The following is a 17,281-nucleotide window of genomic DNA, read 5'->3' as shown; positions in this document are numbered from 1 at the left end:
GTCTGGAGAGAGCAGCCAGGATGAGCTGCTCCATCACTTTCCCGGGGATGGAGGTGAGGCTCACCGGCCTGTAACAGTGAGCAATAGCATGTCCTAGTCTGCCTCTAGCTGCCAGTTTCATATTTGCAGTAGCATAAGGTTAGTGATACATGGGAGAAGAGGAAAAAGGAATTTTCTTCCCTGTGGATTGGAAGGAGGCAGTCAACCATGTATGGGTGCAATATAGAAGGAGGGAGTTGGGAAAGTGCAGGCAATATATTCCAGCCCATAATGTTAAATTATTACATAATTTTAAGGACTTTCAGAGCTACTGTAGTAKTTCACTATCCTAAGAAGGGTTTCTAAATGAAAAAAAAACAAGATATTACCTGAGATTAAAATGTAAATTGGACATGATATATCCCAATGTAATTTTGATAGAGATTTCTCTGTCAATTTCAGATATTTCCATATGTTTCTGAATAYTGGGGACATTGACCAATCTAATTTGTTCCCTCCACTGAATAAAATGCAAATACATAAAGCTGGCAAGAAGGAATAAAACAAATAGTGAGATGGGAAAAAAAACCCCATTGRTTATTAAACTGCTGCAAGGAACAGGTCATATTTAGGGTTGATTTTTATCTTGGCAGATTCTTTCTTCCCTGTAATTGCAATATATGAAGAAATGTTGCATCTGTTTCTTCTGTTCTCTATTTCCCCTTACCCCTATTAAATATCAATAAACCATTTTCACAAGTGTTATATTTTATCAAAACTCCTACTCACTTTTTTTTTATTTTTTAGCTGAACCAAAATGCTTATCCTGGAAGACCCCAGAAAGCACTTTAATAACTTATAGTCCATTCCCATATATCAGCTGACAGTATCCCTTTCATAGCCCAAACAATAGAAATATCTGAAATTGTATTTAGTCTAGCAAACATTCCCTTAAGGAAGATAAAGTAAAAAAGTGATGTAGACAGCCAAATACAGCACTGTTTTGGTAACACTTTCTACTCCTAGATACTTTTCTGTTTTCTGAAATTACAGCCAGAGAGAGAGCATCCTCTTAATTTTAGAACCCTTTATCATTTTGGGCAGTGACAAATTGACCAAGGCAGACATATATATGCATCTGCTAACAGCTTTGCAATTGATAGCTTAGGCAGCAGGTCTTCTGATTCCAAAGGGAAAGAGTTTTTTTTTCTCATTAAGGTGTGATCTCTTTTAGGTGGCAGAGGATGGGATTTGCATATTCTGGTTGACTGTTAGTTTGAAGTATTGTTGAATGACCAACTTTTCATAAGTTAAACTTTAAAATGAAAAAAAAAAGAAGAGTTTGATAACAAACTCCAAATGTATATCTGAATCTTGATTCCGCCTTTCTTACTTTTTTTCCARACTTCATGCCAACTTCATGCTCATGAAGTATGATAAGTAATGATGTTTTGCTCTTTGAGACTATAGGTGATGAATCAGCTTTTTACATTGGGTACTCAGCACCTCATAGCTGTACAGTGGGGGAGATCTCCACTGTGCCCACTAATCTTTCTGAACCTCTCTGTGACTGGTTTTTGGGWCTGCATGGAAACTTTCCTTTGCTTGGAAACTATAGTGTAGGGAGAGGATGAAGAACACTTGAGTTTTATCCCAGAACGGATCTGGACTCTACCCACCATGAATCATCAGACCTCCTAGTTGGGAAGCATCCCTGAGTCCTAAAATAGATGGAGCCAGCATCTATTAAGCTCTGCTACCACATTTAACTGCAGTCCAACAGAATTTTGCATTTAACATGGTATCAATTAAATAGTAAAAAAAAATGTGCCTCATTCTATTGAGCTGGGTACTTGTGATGGATGTTTTAGAAAGAATCCATCACCACAGACCATAAATTGGCACTATACCAGAAGCCTTTTTTTCTTAGAATTTAGCTATGAAGGCTATATTTTTTTTCTTTTTACACTGTGGAAGTATTTCTGTGTGTGGTTGCAATGATACAAGCTCTACATCTGTTCAGGGTTTTAAATAGTTTGAGAAGACAGTGATTGTTTTCTCCAAGAGGAGAAATTAGTAAATTTTTAATTTAAAAAATGGAGGAGTAATACATGTTTGATGTGATCATAAAAAGCTTTTTATATTTTAAAATTAAAAGTCATGTTTTACATGTTGCTGGGGTAATTTTAGACTTGCATGTTTTTTCCCTCGTTGTCCTACGTCTGCTTGCAGAAATTAGTTGAAGAGGAAGTCAAAGAGAGGCTAGTGGTATCAGAGAGTGGTATCACTTCTTACACAGTTTACATTATTCCAGAGAGAGCTATTTTACACTTAACTCACTTAGATTGACAATACTGAGATCCCTTTGCATTTCTATATATTTCTTCTAAATAGTTGTGGGGCAATAAATTGCTTCACTCTGAAAACTCCTTTCCTTCTGAATGTGCTTAATAGTCCTTTGCCTGCTTGGAGATTTTGTTTTTAATTTTTCACCCCATCTCTTCTGCTAAACAACAATTTAGCATGACCAGTCACCCCATCATTTCAGCCTTTTCTTCCAGTCCCGCTCTTAATGTACCAGCCTCCTGATCTCCTGTAGTGGGGGGATACTGATACTTCCCCAGGAAGAGCTTCTCTCCAAAATCTGTGCTCAGGCTYACTGTGCATTTGGGCTGCAGCAATCCCATGAACTGCCTCACCACCTTCTCTCCAGACCTTCCCGACTGAGAGGCAGGATATAACTGAGCATATATATAACTGRACATATAACTGCTTCTTTATCGGGTGACTTTTTAAGATGTGCCCTTCCACAGCAGCAGGTTGCTTGTCGTATCCTTACTGTTTTAGCACTCCTTAACAGGCTTAGTTCAAAATCAGATAGGTTAAGCTTCGTATATTAGAGGCAGCTCCTTGAATTGTGTAAAACAGCATTAGGGTTTTGATTCAAAGTGTTTTTTATTGCACAAACTGATAGCAGTAGAAACATTAAACAAAAGTCTTCAAATAATGACTAGGAAACCTTCTTCCGTATTTCATGGACAGCCTTAGTGAAATGGACACAAATTATGTGTGATTTTAAATGCCTTTACCTAATTGCCATGATCTTAACTTTGTTACTACTCAATTCGGCTTAATGCAATAAATGTTTGAGGCAAATCTTCATTTTGTGCCACTTTAGTGGACTTGCCAGAAGCAGCAAAAGTAGTCTGTGAGCATTTATGAGGAGCTAAAAATTTTAATACAGATTTAAAACAGTGAAGATCCTAATCCTAAGAGTTGAAAAGAGGAAAAGGAAAAAGTTAATATTGAAGGCTATGAACATAAATTGTAGCGGATTTATTTAGGGTAGTGCCTGACAAGGAAAATAAAAATAAAGAGATGAGATTCATAAATAGACTGAGGATCAGGAAAACAAGTTTAAAATAACATGAACTTATTTATGAAATAACTTTTTGTAGGAAAAATAATTGACGGACACTTTGTTATTTGAGTCTCCTGATGCAGGATTGGGCAAAATTTAGAAAATATCCTCTAAGGATCAGTATTTTAATAGGTACTTTCTATCTTTAATTTCTRTTGTTCTATATTACTTCTTTCCTAGAAAAATAAGCATGAAACAAGCCTAACTGCAGATTTCATGTCTAGGAGGCAGATGAGTTGTTTTGTGAGTTGGGATCTGACCATTCTGTCTCCTAGTGGGAAAATACACATTTTCTACAATCCATTGCTTCTATTTGTGCTAGAGAAAACCTACATATGGAGATAATCGCACACTATCACTCTCCTAGGAGATCCAGCCTCTGACAAAGCTATATGTATCACCATTACAGCCCTCCCTTGTGAAGCACTTAATTGTATATCATGCGGAAAAAGAACACTTTCTACCATTTCTTTCTGTTAAAATTGGAATTCATGTGCTGCCGTAATAGAGAGCTAATGAATACAAAACAGCCTGCTTTATGTTAAAGCATGAGAAGACAAGGTTGTTTCAACAAAAAAAAAATTAAGCTGCAAATAAACTGATTTTTTTTCATTTTCTACCCAAAAGATTTTATTTATCATAGTTCAATAATGCACCAGGTCATAAGAGTTTTCATTTGAAATATTGATTCTGTATTTCCAGATGAAGAGTTTCATGAGCCTTCAGGAAAGGAATATACAGATAGAGCTATTTTACAGACTTCTTACCGTGTGGGTGTTGGTATTATCATGCAATCAAGATGAAAAATGAATATAAAGATTGCTTTAGGATGTGTTTTAATTTATGCAATCCTCATTTGTCCAGGCTTGGTTCAGTACTCAGTTCAATACTTGTCTCGGAAGATGTTCTGCCCCTCTTTTGTTAGAGCAGGGTTTCAGTAGGAGTTGGATCTGTGCCGGTTTTTAAAAGTTTTACTTTAATAATTAGTTAAAAAGCTAAAAATGTTCTGAGAGTGTACAAGCCKTCTCCCACAAACTGGAATGCTGTCCTTGCCTCAGTGACATGTGGGCTAACAGCTCAGACACGGAGTTGTGCATGTGTGGTACTCCCAAACTCAAAACCACCAAGATTTTAAGACAATTATAAATTGCTGGTTTTATTGCCAAGCTCCTGAGAACTTACACTTTGACACAATATTTTCTGGATTACTGTATTTTTGAATTCTATTGCTGACCAATTAAAAAATAATCAGAGAAAATTTCTCACTTGGGCGGATCTCAATCTCCAAAACTGCCTACAGCTTTTTAAAAAGAAACAGGCAAACTCGTGAACATTTACAAAGGCATGTTAATACCTTTCAGCCAAGCAATTTGCCTCCTTCCTCTGTCTGTTCACCCATAGAATTGAACATAATGTTCACTGGTTTATTTTCCACATCAGTAGGTGGAGGAGAAGGATGCATGCGGCTCCCATGGCAGACGGGGAATGAGAGGATCCTGGCATGGGGAAGGGGAAATTTGGAGCTGGTGGAAGGAAGATAGATACAGGCTGCTTCAGTCAGGTGAGGAAGGAGCTGGTTAGAGCAAAGGGCAAGGGTAGGAAGATCCTGTGTTGAGGCAAAGTGCTGGGGAGATGGGAGCACCTCAGCTGAGCAGTGATGGAAGGTGTAGGGAAGTTGTGGAAGGTCTGGGGAGCAGAGCACGAGCATTTTGACACGGCTGCTTTTAGGAGCTGAATCAGGGACTTAGGAAGAGCTCTGACTCGTACATCTGGTGTGCTGAGCAGTGGTCACTGGCTGCCCCCTTACTCTTCTGCCAAGGGTTCAGCAGATCATAGGCTTGAAGGAACCTCAGGAGGCCCTTAACRCACACTTGGCCCAATGCGCAGAGGTCACCACACCACAGAAGAACTGCAGGGAGAAGTTTTTGTCATCTAGCATATTGGTTTAAACTGCCTTTTCTGCAGGGGTTAATGTCTTAAGCAACAAAACACACCTGAGACTGTAGGATGGAGCTCTAAAGAGTATTAGGAAGTGGGGCAGAGCAGCTATGAGGGAGTCATATTTCTCTCCATTTTGTTCCCTGCTGTCTCTCTTCACAGACTGTGGAAAATGCCAGACCTGCAGGTGGCAAAGTGAGTGCTTGCTTGCACCCACCTGCACTCCTGGGGCTCCCTTTATTCCCCTTCTCCTCCAGCCCAAGCCTTCTAGAGAGCTACCCTCTATATGAACATCATCTGCCCTTAGCTCCTCTCATTTGCCCAGGGTCAGGCTGACTCTTACTCAGGCAAATTGGTGAGCATAAAAGATGATTTAAAAGTCAAAATTACAAAGCTTAAAGGCAGAGAGTTATAAGTAAAAATCAAAATGTAGGCCATGTATAATAACAAGGTGTTATCTTGGTTGTGCTACAGTACTTGCTAAAAATTTAGTCCTGAGGGTGTTGCCAGTCTTTGCCAGGCTGCAGGGCAAGTTCCCTCTCAGTTCTCTGTAACTGTTCTGTGTGCTTTTGCTCAGCTCTACTGCTCCTAATTTACTCTTCACTTCCACAGATGTGAAGTCTTGGTGGTTTATCCACAGGGACAGTTACCTTTTCTGTTCAAAGTCTCTCACTGGTTTTAGTCTCCTCCCTTTGTGTTGCACTTCCCCTCCTATTTCAGTTTCTGCCAATTCCTCCCTTTCTCCCAGATGGCCCTAATATGTGTTCTTAAAACCATTCTATTTTTAAACTGTTCTACATATTACACATCATAAAGAGCATTAATTATGCATATTTTCTGTTAAGCTCCTGATCCCTTGTGCATTACCAGCCATCTCTGGAGAAAGGGCTTGCCATATTTGAATGTATTATTAAAGTGGATGRCAGACTGAATGACAATTTTCCTTACATGGATGCATTCTGGACATGCTGTGGCCCTACTGTGACTACTGCTRTCTTCAGAGGTTGGATCCTTAGATTGCCTTATCAGCTTGCAAGAGCTAGGCAGTAGAATTAGGGGTGTAACTCACCTCATCCCACATGGRCACCCTGAGAGTCCTGACAACACGCTCAGGCACAGGTACTCTGCTGAGGATATCTAAGATTTGGTAAGATGGGAACTCACTGTTATTGGTATAAAATTTGTAATAAACTGGGACCGTTGAGTGTGAGAAGCCCACATGAAGCCAATGGAAACAGCTGTGTGAAATCTTGTTTTTGTGAGCTGAATGGTCACTGACCAAACTCCATTATTGTCTCCCAGAAGACACCGATGTCTTTCACATCTCTGTCAGGTCATCAGAGGAGAAGGCAGCCAGACCTTTCSAGGAGATGCTCAGCACTTAGCAGAGTCAAGTCTTGCATTCTTCTCATATTCGTTTTAGTGTATTTATTAACACAGATGACAAGAGCATGGACTCAAAAAAATAAAAATTGCTGAGGCCTCCATTCATTAAGCTACAAGTCGTTCTCATTATGGTGACTGCCTGGCTGGGTGGTCTGAGATGGCTTTTGAGAGCTACAGTTGTAGGGGGACAGAGCAGTAATTCATTCCTGATTTTACTAGGGTGCCTGCTGCTCCTTTCCTGGTTTTTATCCTCTCTCTTTTCTAAAGTTAAGCAGCTCTGGTTGTACCAGTGTTGCCTGGATACCAGTGTCTTTTCCTCAGTTGTTATCACTGCAACATTGTGTAAGAAAATATATAAAAGGAAAACCATGCAACTTAAGCAGCTTGCTTTCAGTGAGGCTTTTTCAATTACTTATATTCATTTGGATAGATCTCCATTACTCATCATACAGTTTAAATTTATGATTTCCACTATGTCTGATTTTCTGTTGACTGGGCAACACAGACAGGATGCTGAATTCCAGRTTTCTGTTTATGTCTTGATATGATCCTGTTTTGATTTATCTAGGATACACCTACTAGCTAATCACAAATTAACTTTTCCATCAGAATAACAGAGATGCTARACAAGGACAGCCACAAAAAAAGTTTAAGTTGCTGTTTAAAGAATAAACTGAGAAGCTCGTGCTCTAGGCAGGAACAGATAGCTTGTAACACCAGCCTGGGATTTAGGTTCAGTGTGTCYCTTCACTATCCCTCTGGGTCAGAGAAGGTCTTGAATGTTTCCAAATGGATCTAGCATTACTGATGCACTTCCATCACTTCTTGCACAATGGAGAATTTCAGGCTCTTGATCTCATCTCCTTCAAGGTAGATGCTCTAATGCAAACTCGAGTAGAGGCTTCTCTCCTGGCTGACCAACAGTCTCATTCATCTTCATCACTTCAACCCCTTTCTTTCCTCTTCAGCACATGTCCACACTGAGTTGCTCACCAGAAATACCCTCTTAATCACTACTTCTGCTCACGCACTGCTGCATTTCCAGRTGAGACAGGGCTAGGAGGAGGCACAAGGGTCAGTATGAGGGCTGGACAAGCAAAAGAACTGACAGATTGGAAATACGAGATTATTTCTAGTGCTTACTTGCATTTTATTTCTTCCTCACAAGTCACTCTAGAAAGCTGTGAGCAGTGCTACAACGACAGTGCATGAGACCTCCTCCATCTTTTGCARATAACATGACCAGTCTTAATTTGTACTAACTATGGTGCTTTTGCAGCAGCTGTTCTCCTCTGGGCTGTTCATCTGTTGCTTTACTTCTAAGCCTCTAATACCAAAGAAAGCAGAATTTTACCCCTCTGCAAGGCGATTTGCCTTGATCTAGAGGTTGTGAAGTGTCCTTCTCTGGAGRTCTTCAAACACTGCCTGGATGCGACCCCGTGCCACATGTTTTAGGGTTCCTGCTACAGCAGGGGGGCTGGACTAGATGATCTCTAGAGGTCCCTTCCAACTTCAGCCATTCTGTGAAGTCCATATAGTTGAGTTCACAAAAAAATGGAGAGTGGAACCATAGTGCTAAGCAGTTTCCAAGTTTCCTAGAATTTTCACATATGAAAAATCAGGTCAGTTAAATCAGTGTCCAAGTGGGTAACAGGCAATTAAGAGCCTATTGGGTGCAAATAAGATGCTTTAAAACCTGAGAGTAGGTTGGTTGCCAGGATGGACTCCTGGCTTCTTGTACCACGGGATAACATGACAGCAGCAGCCATGAGACATATGTATGCTTTGCCCAAATCAGCTTTTTGCTATAGCGCTTGATATTCTATCAAATATGAAAGACATCTTTGTATCTCCCTTCTAGGTAGTGCATTTATTTCTAGCCTCTTCCTAAAGGAGACGATGAGGACTGCTGATATATTGGGTAAGTAAGCGTTTGCTAATATGTGTCCTGCCATATGCTTAGCAAGCTGGAGCTCTCATGCAGCCGCCCCACACCTTCACACTCCCACTTCCCTGAGCAAGTGCTTTGAGGCTGATACTTGCAAAATTGGGAGGAAGTGACAAAATGAGGAAAAATTGCAATACGTATGAAGTCTGCACACTCAAGTCCTCCTCTCTTATAACTGTAACTCATTCTTTGTGTGTCCTTATTGCTCAGATTTATTTTCATTGTCTATTTTTGTCTCTGGGGATGTATTTACTATTCTCTTTATGAGTACAAGGAAATTTTAATAAAAACAATAGGACCTTTGCATTATTCACTCAGGAGATTTTTCTTCTTTCTACATGATATTGCACAAAAATTGAAGCTCAATTAAAAATAACAGCTTCCCTGTTGGTACTAATTTTGCCATTTCAAAGAACAAATAATCATGTTACCAATTTTTTTTTTTTTTGGGAAGTAGTCTTTTCTGTAAAAGCATGTCAGCTTTTAGTCTGCATCCAAGATTTTTGTTGCATATCAAAACTGCCCTGCTTGAACATACTAATAGTGAAAGACAAGCAGGTTTCAGGGTTTGGACTTTACCCCAAGCTGTCTCAGCTGGGATGGTGAACCTGATGTTGCTGTGGGCTGCCTGCTGTTACTGTGAGGTTCCTACCATTACTAGCCTTGATTGTTGATACTATAATAAGGCCATTCCAGCTGTTCTCATGAATGCTTTGGAATGATCTGTTCAGTATTGTTCCAGGAATACTAAGGAATACTATATAATATTTATTTAGGTTTGGGATCCAAGTTTGCCAGCTCAACTGCTAAGTTCAAAATCTGYCCCTCCTCCTCTCCCTCCCCCCCAACTGATCATGTTTCCCTTACGGTCTTATATTTTGGGTTGCTTTAAGTAGTCTTCAGCACTGATTTATTTTATTTCTGTGAGTTAGACTTTGCGAGGAGGATTAAAAATGTTGCTACATTCCATAGGAATGAGCTGTATAATGGGAAATATGGTGATGTTTTTGCAAGCACATAAATATAGAACAGTTTTGCTTTTCCAAAGGAACCGTGGGCGATAGCAGTGCCAGCAAAGTCCTCCGGATGTGCTTTGTTTTGTATTCCTAARCCTTGTATTCCATACCGATACACGGCTTTGCCAAGAATTTTTAAAGATTACTTGAAAAAAAAAATTGATTAGCTAATATCTTCCTTAATCCAGTGCAGCTTATGAGCTCATGATCGGCTCACTTGTATCTAGATACCTCCGTGAACATCTGTGTTTGTCAGCTGGCTGTCCACAAGGCAGAACTTCCAGATTTTTATTAAAAGCACAATAAGGCAAGTTTGACCTTGAAAAGGGGCCCGGCAACCTGAAGGCTGAACAGTCTCTTGTAACTCAACCTTTTATGAAACAGTTCATAGGTCTGCAAATACAGCAGGGAGTGGCCAAAATGCTGGCTTCGTGACAGCTTCACACAAGCATTGGACTGGATCTGTTACACTTAAAGTTTCCAGGGCAGGTCCATAGCTGGTGTGGATCTCTGTGGTCACACTGACTTCAGAAGAGCTGCGTTTATTTCCCCGGTTTAAGGATCTAGCTGTCTGCCTCAATAAACAACTTGTCCTTTCAGTTTAGGATGAGATGTGATCTGCTTTGTGACTATGAGAAATACGGAGGATTAATTCTCTTTTGTCATGCACTTGGAGTTAGAATTGAGCTTATCTGGAAGTGCATTGCCCAGCTGGAGCTCTAATTCACAAGTAGTTCCTGATTTTTTTTTTCCTATTTCCAGAATCCTTTGAGTGTTTATTAAAAATCATGCTAGGTAAGAATACAACTTCCTAAATCCAGATCTGATGAAATGGCCTAAAACTTTCTGCTATAAGCTATTTCCAGATGAGTTGGGAAACAAAGACAACTGTGATTATGYCTATTACCAAAGTAACGTGTCTTTTCTTTAAAGGAGGAACACTGGCAGTAACAGGAACATACCTGTTGGTGACTTTCACTCCAAGTGTACCCCAAGAAATCACAGCAAAGAAAGTACAGAATTACTTAGTGAGCTGGCCTTTTGTGATATATGCGGTGAGTATATAGAGGAGGGTTCTTCTTAAAGCAGAATAACTGGGCATCTTGCAACATCATGAATTGGAGTCTGAAATATGCTCTGGAAGATAAATTGCTCCCTGTGTGGTTTTCAAAGGAGAAGCAGCACGTCCCTGGGTCACCAAGTCCCCATGCTTAAAATTCGATAAGCCAAAAGATGCCTTCCAAGCTATGATTCAAAGGAAAGTAACAGTTTTGCAGCATTGGTGAGAAAGAAAAGATTTTATTTTTTAGTGGACTTCAGAGAAAGACTAAATAATGACTAAATAATGACTAATAATGACTAAATAATGACTAAATAATGACTAAATAATACAAACTTCAAACCCCATCCTTCTTCTTTGATGCATTTAATTAGCATCATGATTAAGACCAGAGTGAGTAGGAAGAATTTCTCCCTGTCCCTCTAGAATGCTGAAAATTTGTTCCTTCGGCTGAATATAGAAGATGCGGTATATGAGCTTCAGAAATGTTGTTTTTCCCCAGTGATGTACCTCACTTTGCCTACATTATTAATGTCCAGGCTTTCTTTCAAGCGGGAAGTTCTCAAACTTTTTCTTAAAACCAATACTTTGCTGGAAAATTGCTTTTCCCAGAAGACATCTTTGACTTTATTTCTGGAAAAGGTCATAAGAACACAGTTGAATGCCTAGGAAAACTGCTTTGCTCTTCCTCGGAGAGACTAAAAGAAGGTGGTAGGTAACCCCTAGACTTTCTCCTCGCTTTCCCTGGCCTCAGCCAGTACCCAATTCTGCATCTACAACATGGGCTGCAGGGATGGAGGGAGCTACTATGCAGGAAGTCTTGTTGACTCCGTTGCCATTAACACATTGATTTGTTCCTTTTGCTTCTTGGATTCATTTGTTTTGAGCTTCATGTCCAAAGAAGAAGGGGAAGGGAAAGCTACACAAAAGACTGAGATACCAGCCTGATTAGCCTGGCAGGTTGCTGGAAGTTAAGACAAAACCTACTATAAACACTCTCTGGGCAGGGTACTAGCTCTTCATATTTGTTYGTGGATTGCCTAGCACAGGTTGGCTGCTGAGATATAAAAAGCACAGCAGAAGCTGCAGAGTTTCCAGTACAAATATATATAGAGAAGAGACAGTGCAGCAGTATAATGCAGTCCAACTTTCTAAAAGTAGCCCTGATGTGAGGTCTGCTGGGAAAGATGAATCCCCAATGGTACAAAGTGCTCTGTGTGGGTGATAAACCATGTCCAGGTGGCACTCCACTGACATCAGAGGAGGTCTACGAAAAAAAAACAGCCTGAATTTCCCACAGGAGGCAACTTTGACTCACTTCCTGAGCTTTTGCAGTAACTTAATCACRTCTGAGCAAGGATGACTATCCTATCTTGCCTTTTCTCTTTTGCTTATGTGCAGTTTTAGTCGCTATAGAGGATAAATTATAGATGAAGTTCTTAGGTTTCCCTAAACAGAGTAACACTGGGTTGTTAATATTTAATCTCTRCAAAATCAAGTTCAGAGAATTTCTGTTTTCCCATCCAAGTGCCTGGAAGACCTAGAAGAATGCTCCTGGTTCATTGGTCCCTGTAATGCTGTTATGTCCTACAAAAACAGTTGAGGGAGGCTGTGGCATTTTGATCTGGTGCCTTCTGGTAATGCTTAGAAACGTGGAAAACATCATGAATATAAAACTCTTGGAGCTTGAAGAAACTTCAGTACAGACTAGTTGTAACAGCAGAAACAATTGCAAGCAGGTCTTTAGTTCTTCTAAACAGAATACACGAAGCTGAGCTAATCTAAACACTTCTCCGTCCCGGTGTTTGCATTAACACTGCCACAGCTATCAGCTGAGAGCGAGCACCTTTTTGGGTAGTGCTCGGGACCCAGTCCTGCAGGCAGAAGCTGAGCACCCCAGGAGGATGCCCTTCCGCATGGGATGCCGTTAGAGCTCTGCTTTTAGGGTGGCTCAGTGCCACGGCCTCTCCCTTGCCTGGTGACTCAAGGTGACCTGCAGGTGGGTCACCAAGTGGCAGAGAACTGTGGCACCACAAATATGGGAAGAATAGTTTGGCTGCTGGCCAGCGTGAGGAGAGCGCTAGTTGTTTGAATTTCATGCTCGGTGGGCGAGACTTGGCAGAGCTGGGTAAAGTTAAATGCCAGCCATCAAAACCAAGCATCMGCTTCCTCCACAAGTGTGTCCTCAGGACCACCCATCCCTGGCTGCACCACTGCTCTTAGCAGCTTCCCAAGGAAGTGGCCTCAGTCAGGCACACAGACCTGCCTGCCCCTTCCAGAGCCAGAGTCTGGGGCTTCTCGCTGTTCCTTGGGCAGTTTTGCTTGGCTCTTTCCTTTCAGAAGCATATTTGTTTGTTTGTTTGTTTGTTTGTTTTTTGCAGTTTGATTTGCTTTTAAGTAGAGACTACAGTGGAGTTTTGTGATAGCTCTTTAGCAAGAGAAGAGCCAAGGACAGGGAGACCAACGGAGGGCTGGTGCCCAGAGGCACCAGTAGCAATGTGCATTGGTTGAGGTTAGTGGTGCTTGGTGCTCCCTTCTGCTCTTGGAGGTCATGGTGCCGTGCCAGAGCAGGCAGCATGCAGGAGCTGGCATGAGGTAGCATTTCTGCAGGTCCAGCAGTGCATATCTGCCACTACTAATATGACTCCTACCTWGTTTCCCGATTTAGACATACTCACTGTTACACTGTTGAATAAACCTGGAGAAGCTGCTGCAGCTCCTCTGTGCAAGACTGGAGCAAAAGCCTCTTTTCTATCATGTGGTGTCCCAGCTTTCACCTCTGGTTGCAAGCATGGTGGGGAGGGAAGTCATCAYGGAGAGAGATGAGACCAACACTTGATAACAGATTGCAAAGATTAGCCCATAAATGCATTTGTTTAATATCAATTTATATATAAATATATATATAGGGCATGTTTGTAGAAAATAGTATGCTTTTCTAACTCTTGTGATCATTGGTTTCTTTGGGAATTTTTGGAGAAATGTGATATAGAAGCCAAATTTATGCCCTAAGGTGCAATTGCCTTTTGGTTGTCTTTGGGAACAAAGGATAATTATGAAGGTAAATCAAAAAATAATTAAAGCGCGATTATATTCTGCTAGTATTTCTGAACACTACTAAATTGAGGGAACATTAGTGTGGCAGAGAAATTTAGTAGCTGACTTGGGCAGATGACTGTTTTCCTGGTGTGGTCTTTCTCCAAAATGAGAAACTGGCTGTTTCGTTATATAACCACTAGTGAAAACTGACCCGTTGTTTCATTTGAAATGCAGCAGTGCAACAAATACACCGGTCTTTTTTGATTCCAATGCTGCCTTATGGATATTGCTGGGCTAAGAGTGGAGTGGCATTAAAAAACATAAAATAGTAACATGGTGTTGGAATCAAAAAGAGAGATTTTTTTTTTGTCTAGTACTTATTTCTTTAGTAAAAGACAGAGAAAAAAACAGATTCAGTAATGAACACAATCTTCTTTTCCATCTTTATTTTCCCCATTTGATTATATCCTGACATGCACAAACTTCTCTTTCTTCACACAGCCTCTGAAGCTGCTGGGCTTCTGACCATCTCTCAGTAATCTCCAACATCCCCATTTTCACCAGCCTCCTGGGCTTCGCAGAAGCTTTTTTGGCTCTTGCATTTGCTGTTTTYTGTGGGTGTAAAGGCGGGTTTGAGCTACTGCCTTATGCTTTGGGTAGGAGGGAGAATATCTGTGCTTTCAAGATGCTGAGGATGCAGAAGCCCAGGTACCAGCTGAGGTGGGAGGGAGGGTGAGGGCCCAAGCTCGGTGGCTTTTGCAGGTCTGACACTGCCTCCTTGCCCTCATGGCTTTGGCCATGACTGGGTCCGCACCTGGACTTTCTGTGGTTGCACGTCACACGCGCAAGATCCAACCCAGAAGAACACGCAGAAGTTGTGTGTTCAGGCCAACCCCCTTCACGGTTTGCAGGGGAAGGAGGTGCCGTGGTGTTCCTGTCATATTGTCACATAGGTTGTCCTCAGGCTCTCCCCGTGCTGATTGCAGCTGGAGCAGGGTCACTGAGACATGCCCTTACGCCCTGGGCTTCCCACCTCCCAGGCGTCACCGTCCAAACGTGCCTCAGACACAGCTGCAGGGATGAGCATGGAGAGCAGCTGCGGAGATACAGCCGTAGAGCCACAGCTGTGCCTGGCTGCCCTCCCTGTCCCAGTTTACATGAGGAGGGCCCTGAGGGCTCATGCAGTAGGAGAGGCTGGAGACCTTCTTCCCTCTCAGTCACCTCTTCAGATAAATGAGAGCAGAGCAAATAKTTGTTTGGAGATGGGCTGTAATTTGCCATCTTAGCAGACTCCCCAGGACTTGTCCAGTTTTCAGCCCAGAGTGAGGTCTGGCAGTGATTTCCATAGCTAGTAATAGCAGGGAGCTTTAGCTGAGCCACTGCTGTTGAAACGGCACCACACTGGCAGAAAGCAGGAGTTACTAAAGGAATCTGCAGGGAGGTTTTTAATAGCAATTCTGCAAATTTAACCGTCAGTCACTGAGCTGTCAGATGTTATTGAGGGAGAAAATTTGGACTGTGTGCAGGGTAAGTAAAGCTGCTTCAGCAACCACAGATGTCCCGCGGCACGGTGTGCTGGTGCGTCGCTGAGCTTTTCCAGGTCCTCTTCTGACAGGTAGCCTGTGATCTGAGAACCACCACGTGAAATAGATGCTCTTCTCCGTATTATGTGTGGCAGCAGGTTTGAACTAAAAGCCAGTGTTAAAGATTTTTTTGGGTAGAACCAGGGAGAAGGGCAAAGAGGGTGGCAAAAAGTGAGTTTGCGTGTCAYGGAGGTGAGCGCTGGGGAAACGGTCACTAAAGGGAGGGATGGCCATTCCCTCAGGTAAGTGCATCCCTCTGCAGGGATTTATTATCAACATAGGGTTTCTATAAGAATTATTTCTAGAAAACACAAGAAACTTTGCTGACACATTAAAAATGTATTCTTAATGCTACCAGTGAGAAAATAGATGAGCAAAAGCACAGGGTAAAGAAAGAATAAATGCTTAAAGTTAACTTATCCTACAATACAAAAGATATATGAGAACAGTTGTTTGAAAACTCCGCTGACTAGTGATAACGTTACTTTTCAGTCAAAATGCTTAATAGAATAAAACTCCTTTGAACAGAGCAGAGTAGATGAATGTRACATCTCAAAGACTTTGAATGAAGCATTTATTACAGAACAGCTCTAACTTTCTTTCTTTTTACTTCCAGATCATAGAAATAATCACATTCTGCATTCTCCTTTATTTTTACAAAAGAAAGGCTGTGAAGCACATTGTAGTTTTGTTAATGCTGGTAGCACTACTGGGTAAGAACATATTATTCACTTTAATGTTGCTGTCTGTTGCTTGATAATTCCTTGTCATTCAGTCCCCCCCCACTGCCAGTCCATATCTGGCCATTCGAAGCTGTGTCCTGAAGGAGAATCCTTAAAAAAAAATTACATGATTTTACTGTGGTCCCTTTTCAAAGAGAGAAAAAAAAAACAGTTCCTAAACACAGTTTCTATGCATATTGCTAGGGCTGTTTCTTTTTACAGATTTGCTTAAATTAATACTCTGTTGAAGCCTTTTAAAATAACACTTTATGTTTAGATACTGCAACTGAGATTACTGAGTCTGTTCGATATGTTTTTTGGAAAGCAAAATTGGTGAAAATCAGGACTTTAAAACGGAGCAAGTGAAGACTTTGTAGGCACTCTGTAAGTATATACAGTGCTACAGTGTGCCTACCTGGAAACTTTTCTTTGAATTACCTATTTCAGAAGCCTAGCAAGTACTCAGAGGGCCACTGAAGTTTGTGTTCTGATTAATGTTGCTGTCAGAAAATAGGCAATATCCAGAGAAACAGGGAAGATCATTTTCTAGGGCAGCTTCTAATAAAGTCAGATTTGAAACAGTTTTGGAAAAAGGCAGGAGGTTATCTGTAAAGTTCTACTGCTTGCAGGATATATTATGAATTTGCTACCACTCCACATCTTCTCCTATCTTTGTCTTCACAGTTCTCCACAGAAACCCTCATGGGAGACGATATTTATTTGATGATTGAGGTGAAAGGGGCTAAAACTATGCCACTGATATCAATCCATTTTCCACTGAGTTCAGTGGGTACATGTATCAGCTTTCAAAAACTTAGAAAACTTGTTTATGATGGAGCTGGTCAGAAAAGTTTTGATAAAGTGGAGTTTCAGCAGAGTTTGCCAGTTACACAATTTGGATTTAATTGAATATGATTTGTTAGTTGGATTTCACCAGATTCTTGTCTGGTTTATCACTCAGTTGATAAGCTTGCACTTACAGATTTACCACTTTGGGACAGTTCATCACTTAAATTCCCTGCCATCAGGACCATTAGGATCTGTAGCACTACATTAGCCTTGAGAGATTTCCACACTTCCCGCATGAGACGGAGGTTTAAGAGCCTTCAGTGTCTTGCAGCTAAATGGTTTGCAGGACAGTGTAGGATGTGTGAGTTCAACCAGGGTCTCAGATCTCACGTGGAAGCTG

General features: G+C 41.2%; 1 protein-coding gene across 1 annotated transcript in view; it reads left to right on the top strand.

The window, feature by feature from the left end:
• NIPAL2 (NIPA like domain containing 2) overlaps positions 1 to 17,281 on the top strand; it is a 49,317-nt gene that overhangs the window by 22,493 nt on the left and 9,543 nt on the right. The window contains exons 5-7 of the mRNA XM_026050010.1: positions 8,586 to 8,645; positions 10,622 to 10,743; positions 15,987 to 16,083. Of these exons, the coding sequence (XP_025905795.1) occupies positions 8,586 to 8,645; positions 10,622 to 10,743; positions 15,987 to 16,083 (279 nt within the window). The remainder of the gene's footprint in view (positions 1 to 8,585; positions 8,646 to 10,621; positions 10,744 to 15,986; positions 16,084 to 17,281) is intronic.

The sequence above is a fragment of the Nothoprocta perdicaria genome, unplaced genomic scaffold (assembly GCF_003342845.1).
Source record: "Nothoprocta perdicaria isolate Ctin4 unplaced genomic scaffold, notPer1 scaffold_64, whole genome shotgun sequence".
NCBI classification, from domain to species: Eukaryota; Metazoa; Chordata; class Aves; order Tinamiformes; family Tinamidae; genus Nothoprocta; species Nothoprocta perdicaria.
Note: the sequence above shows the minus strand (reverse complement) of the source record. Positions and strands in the feature narration are given on the sequence as shown.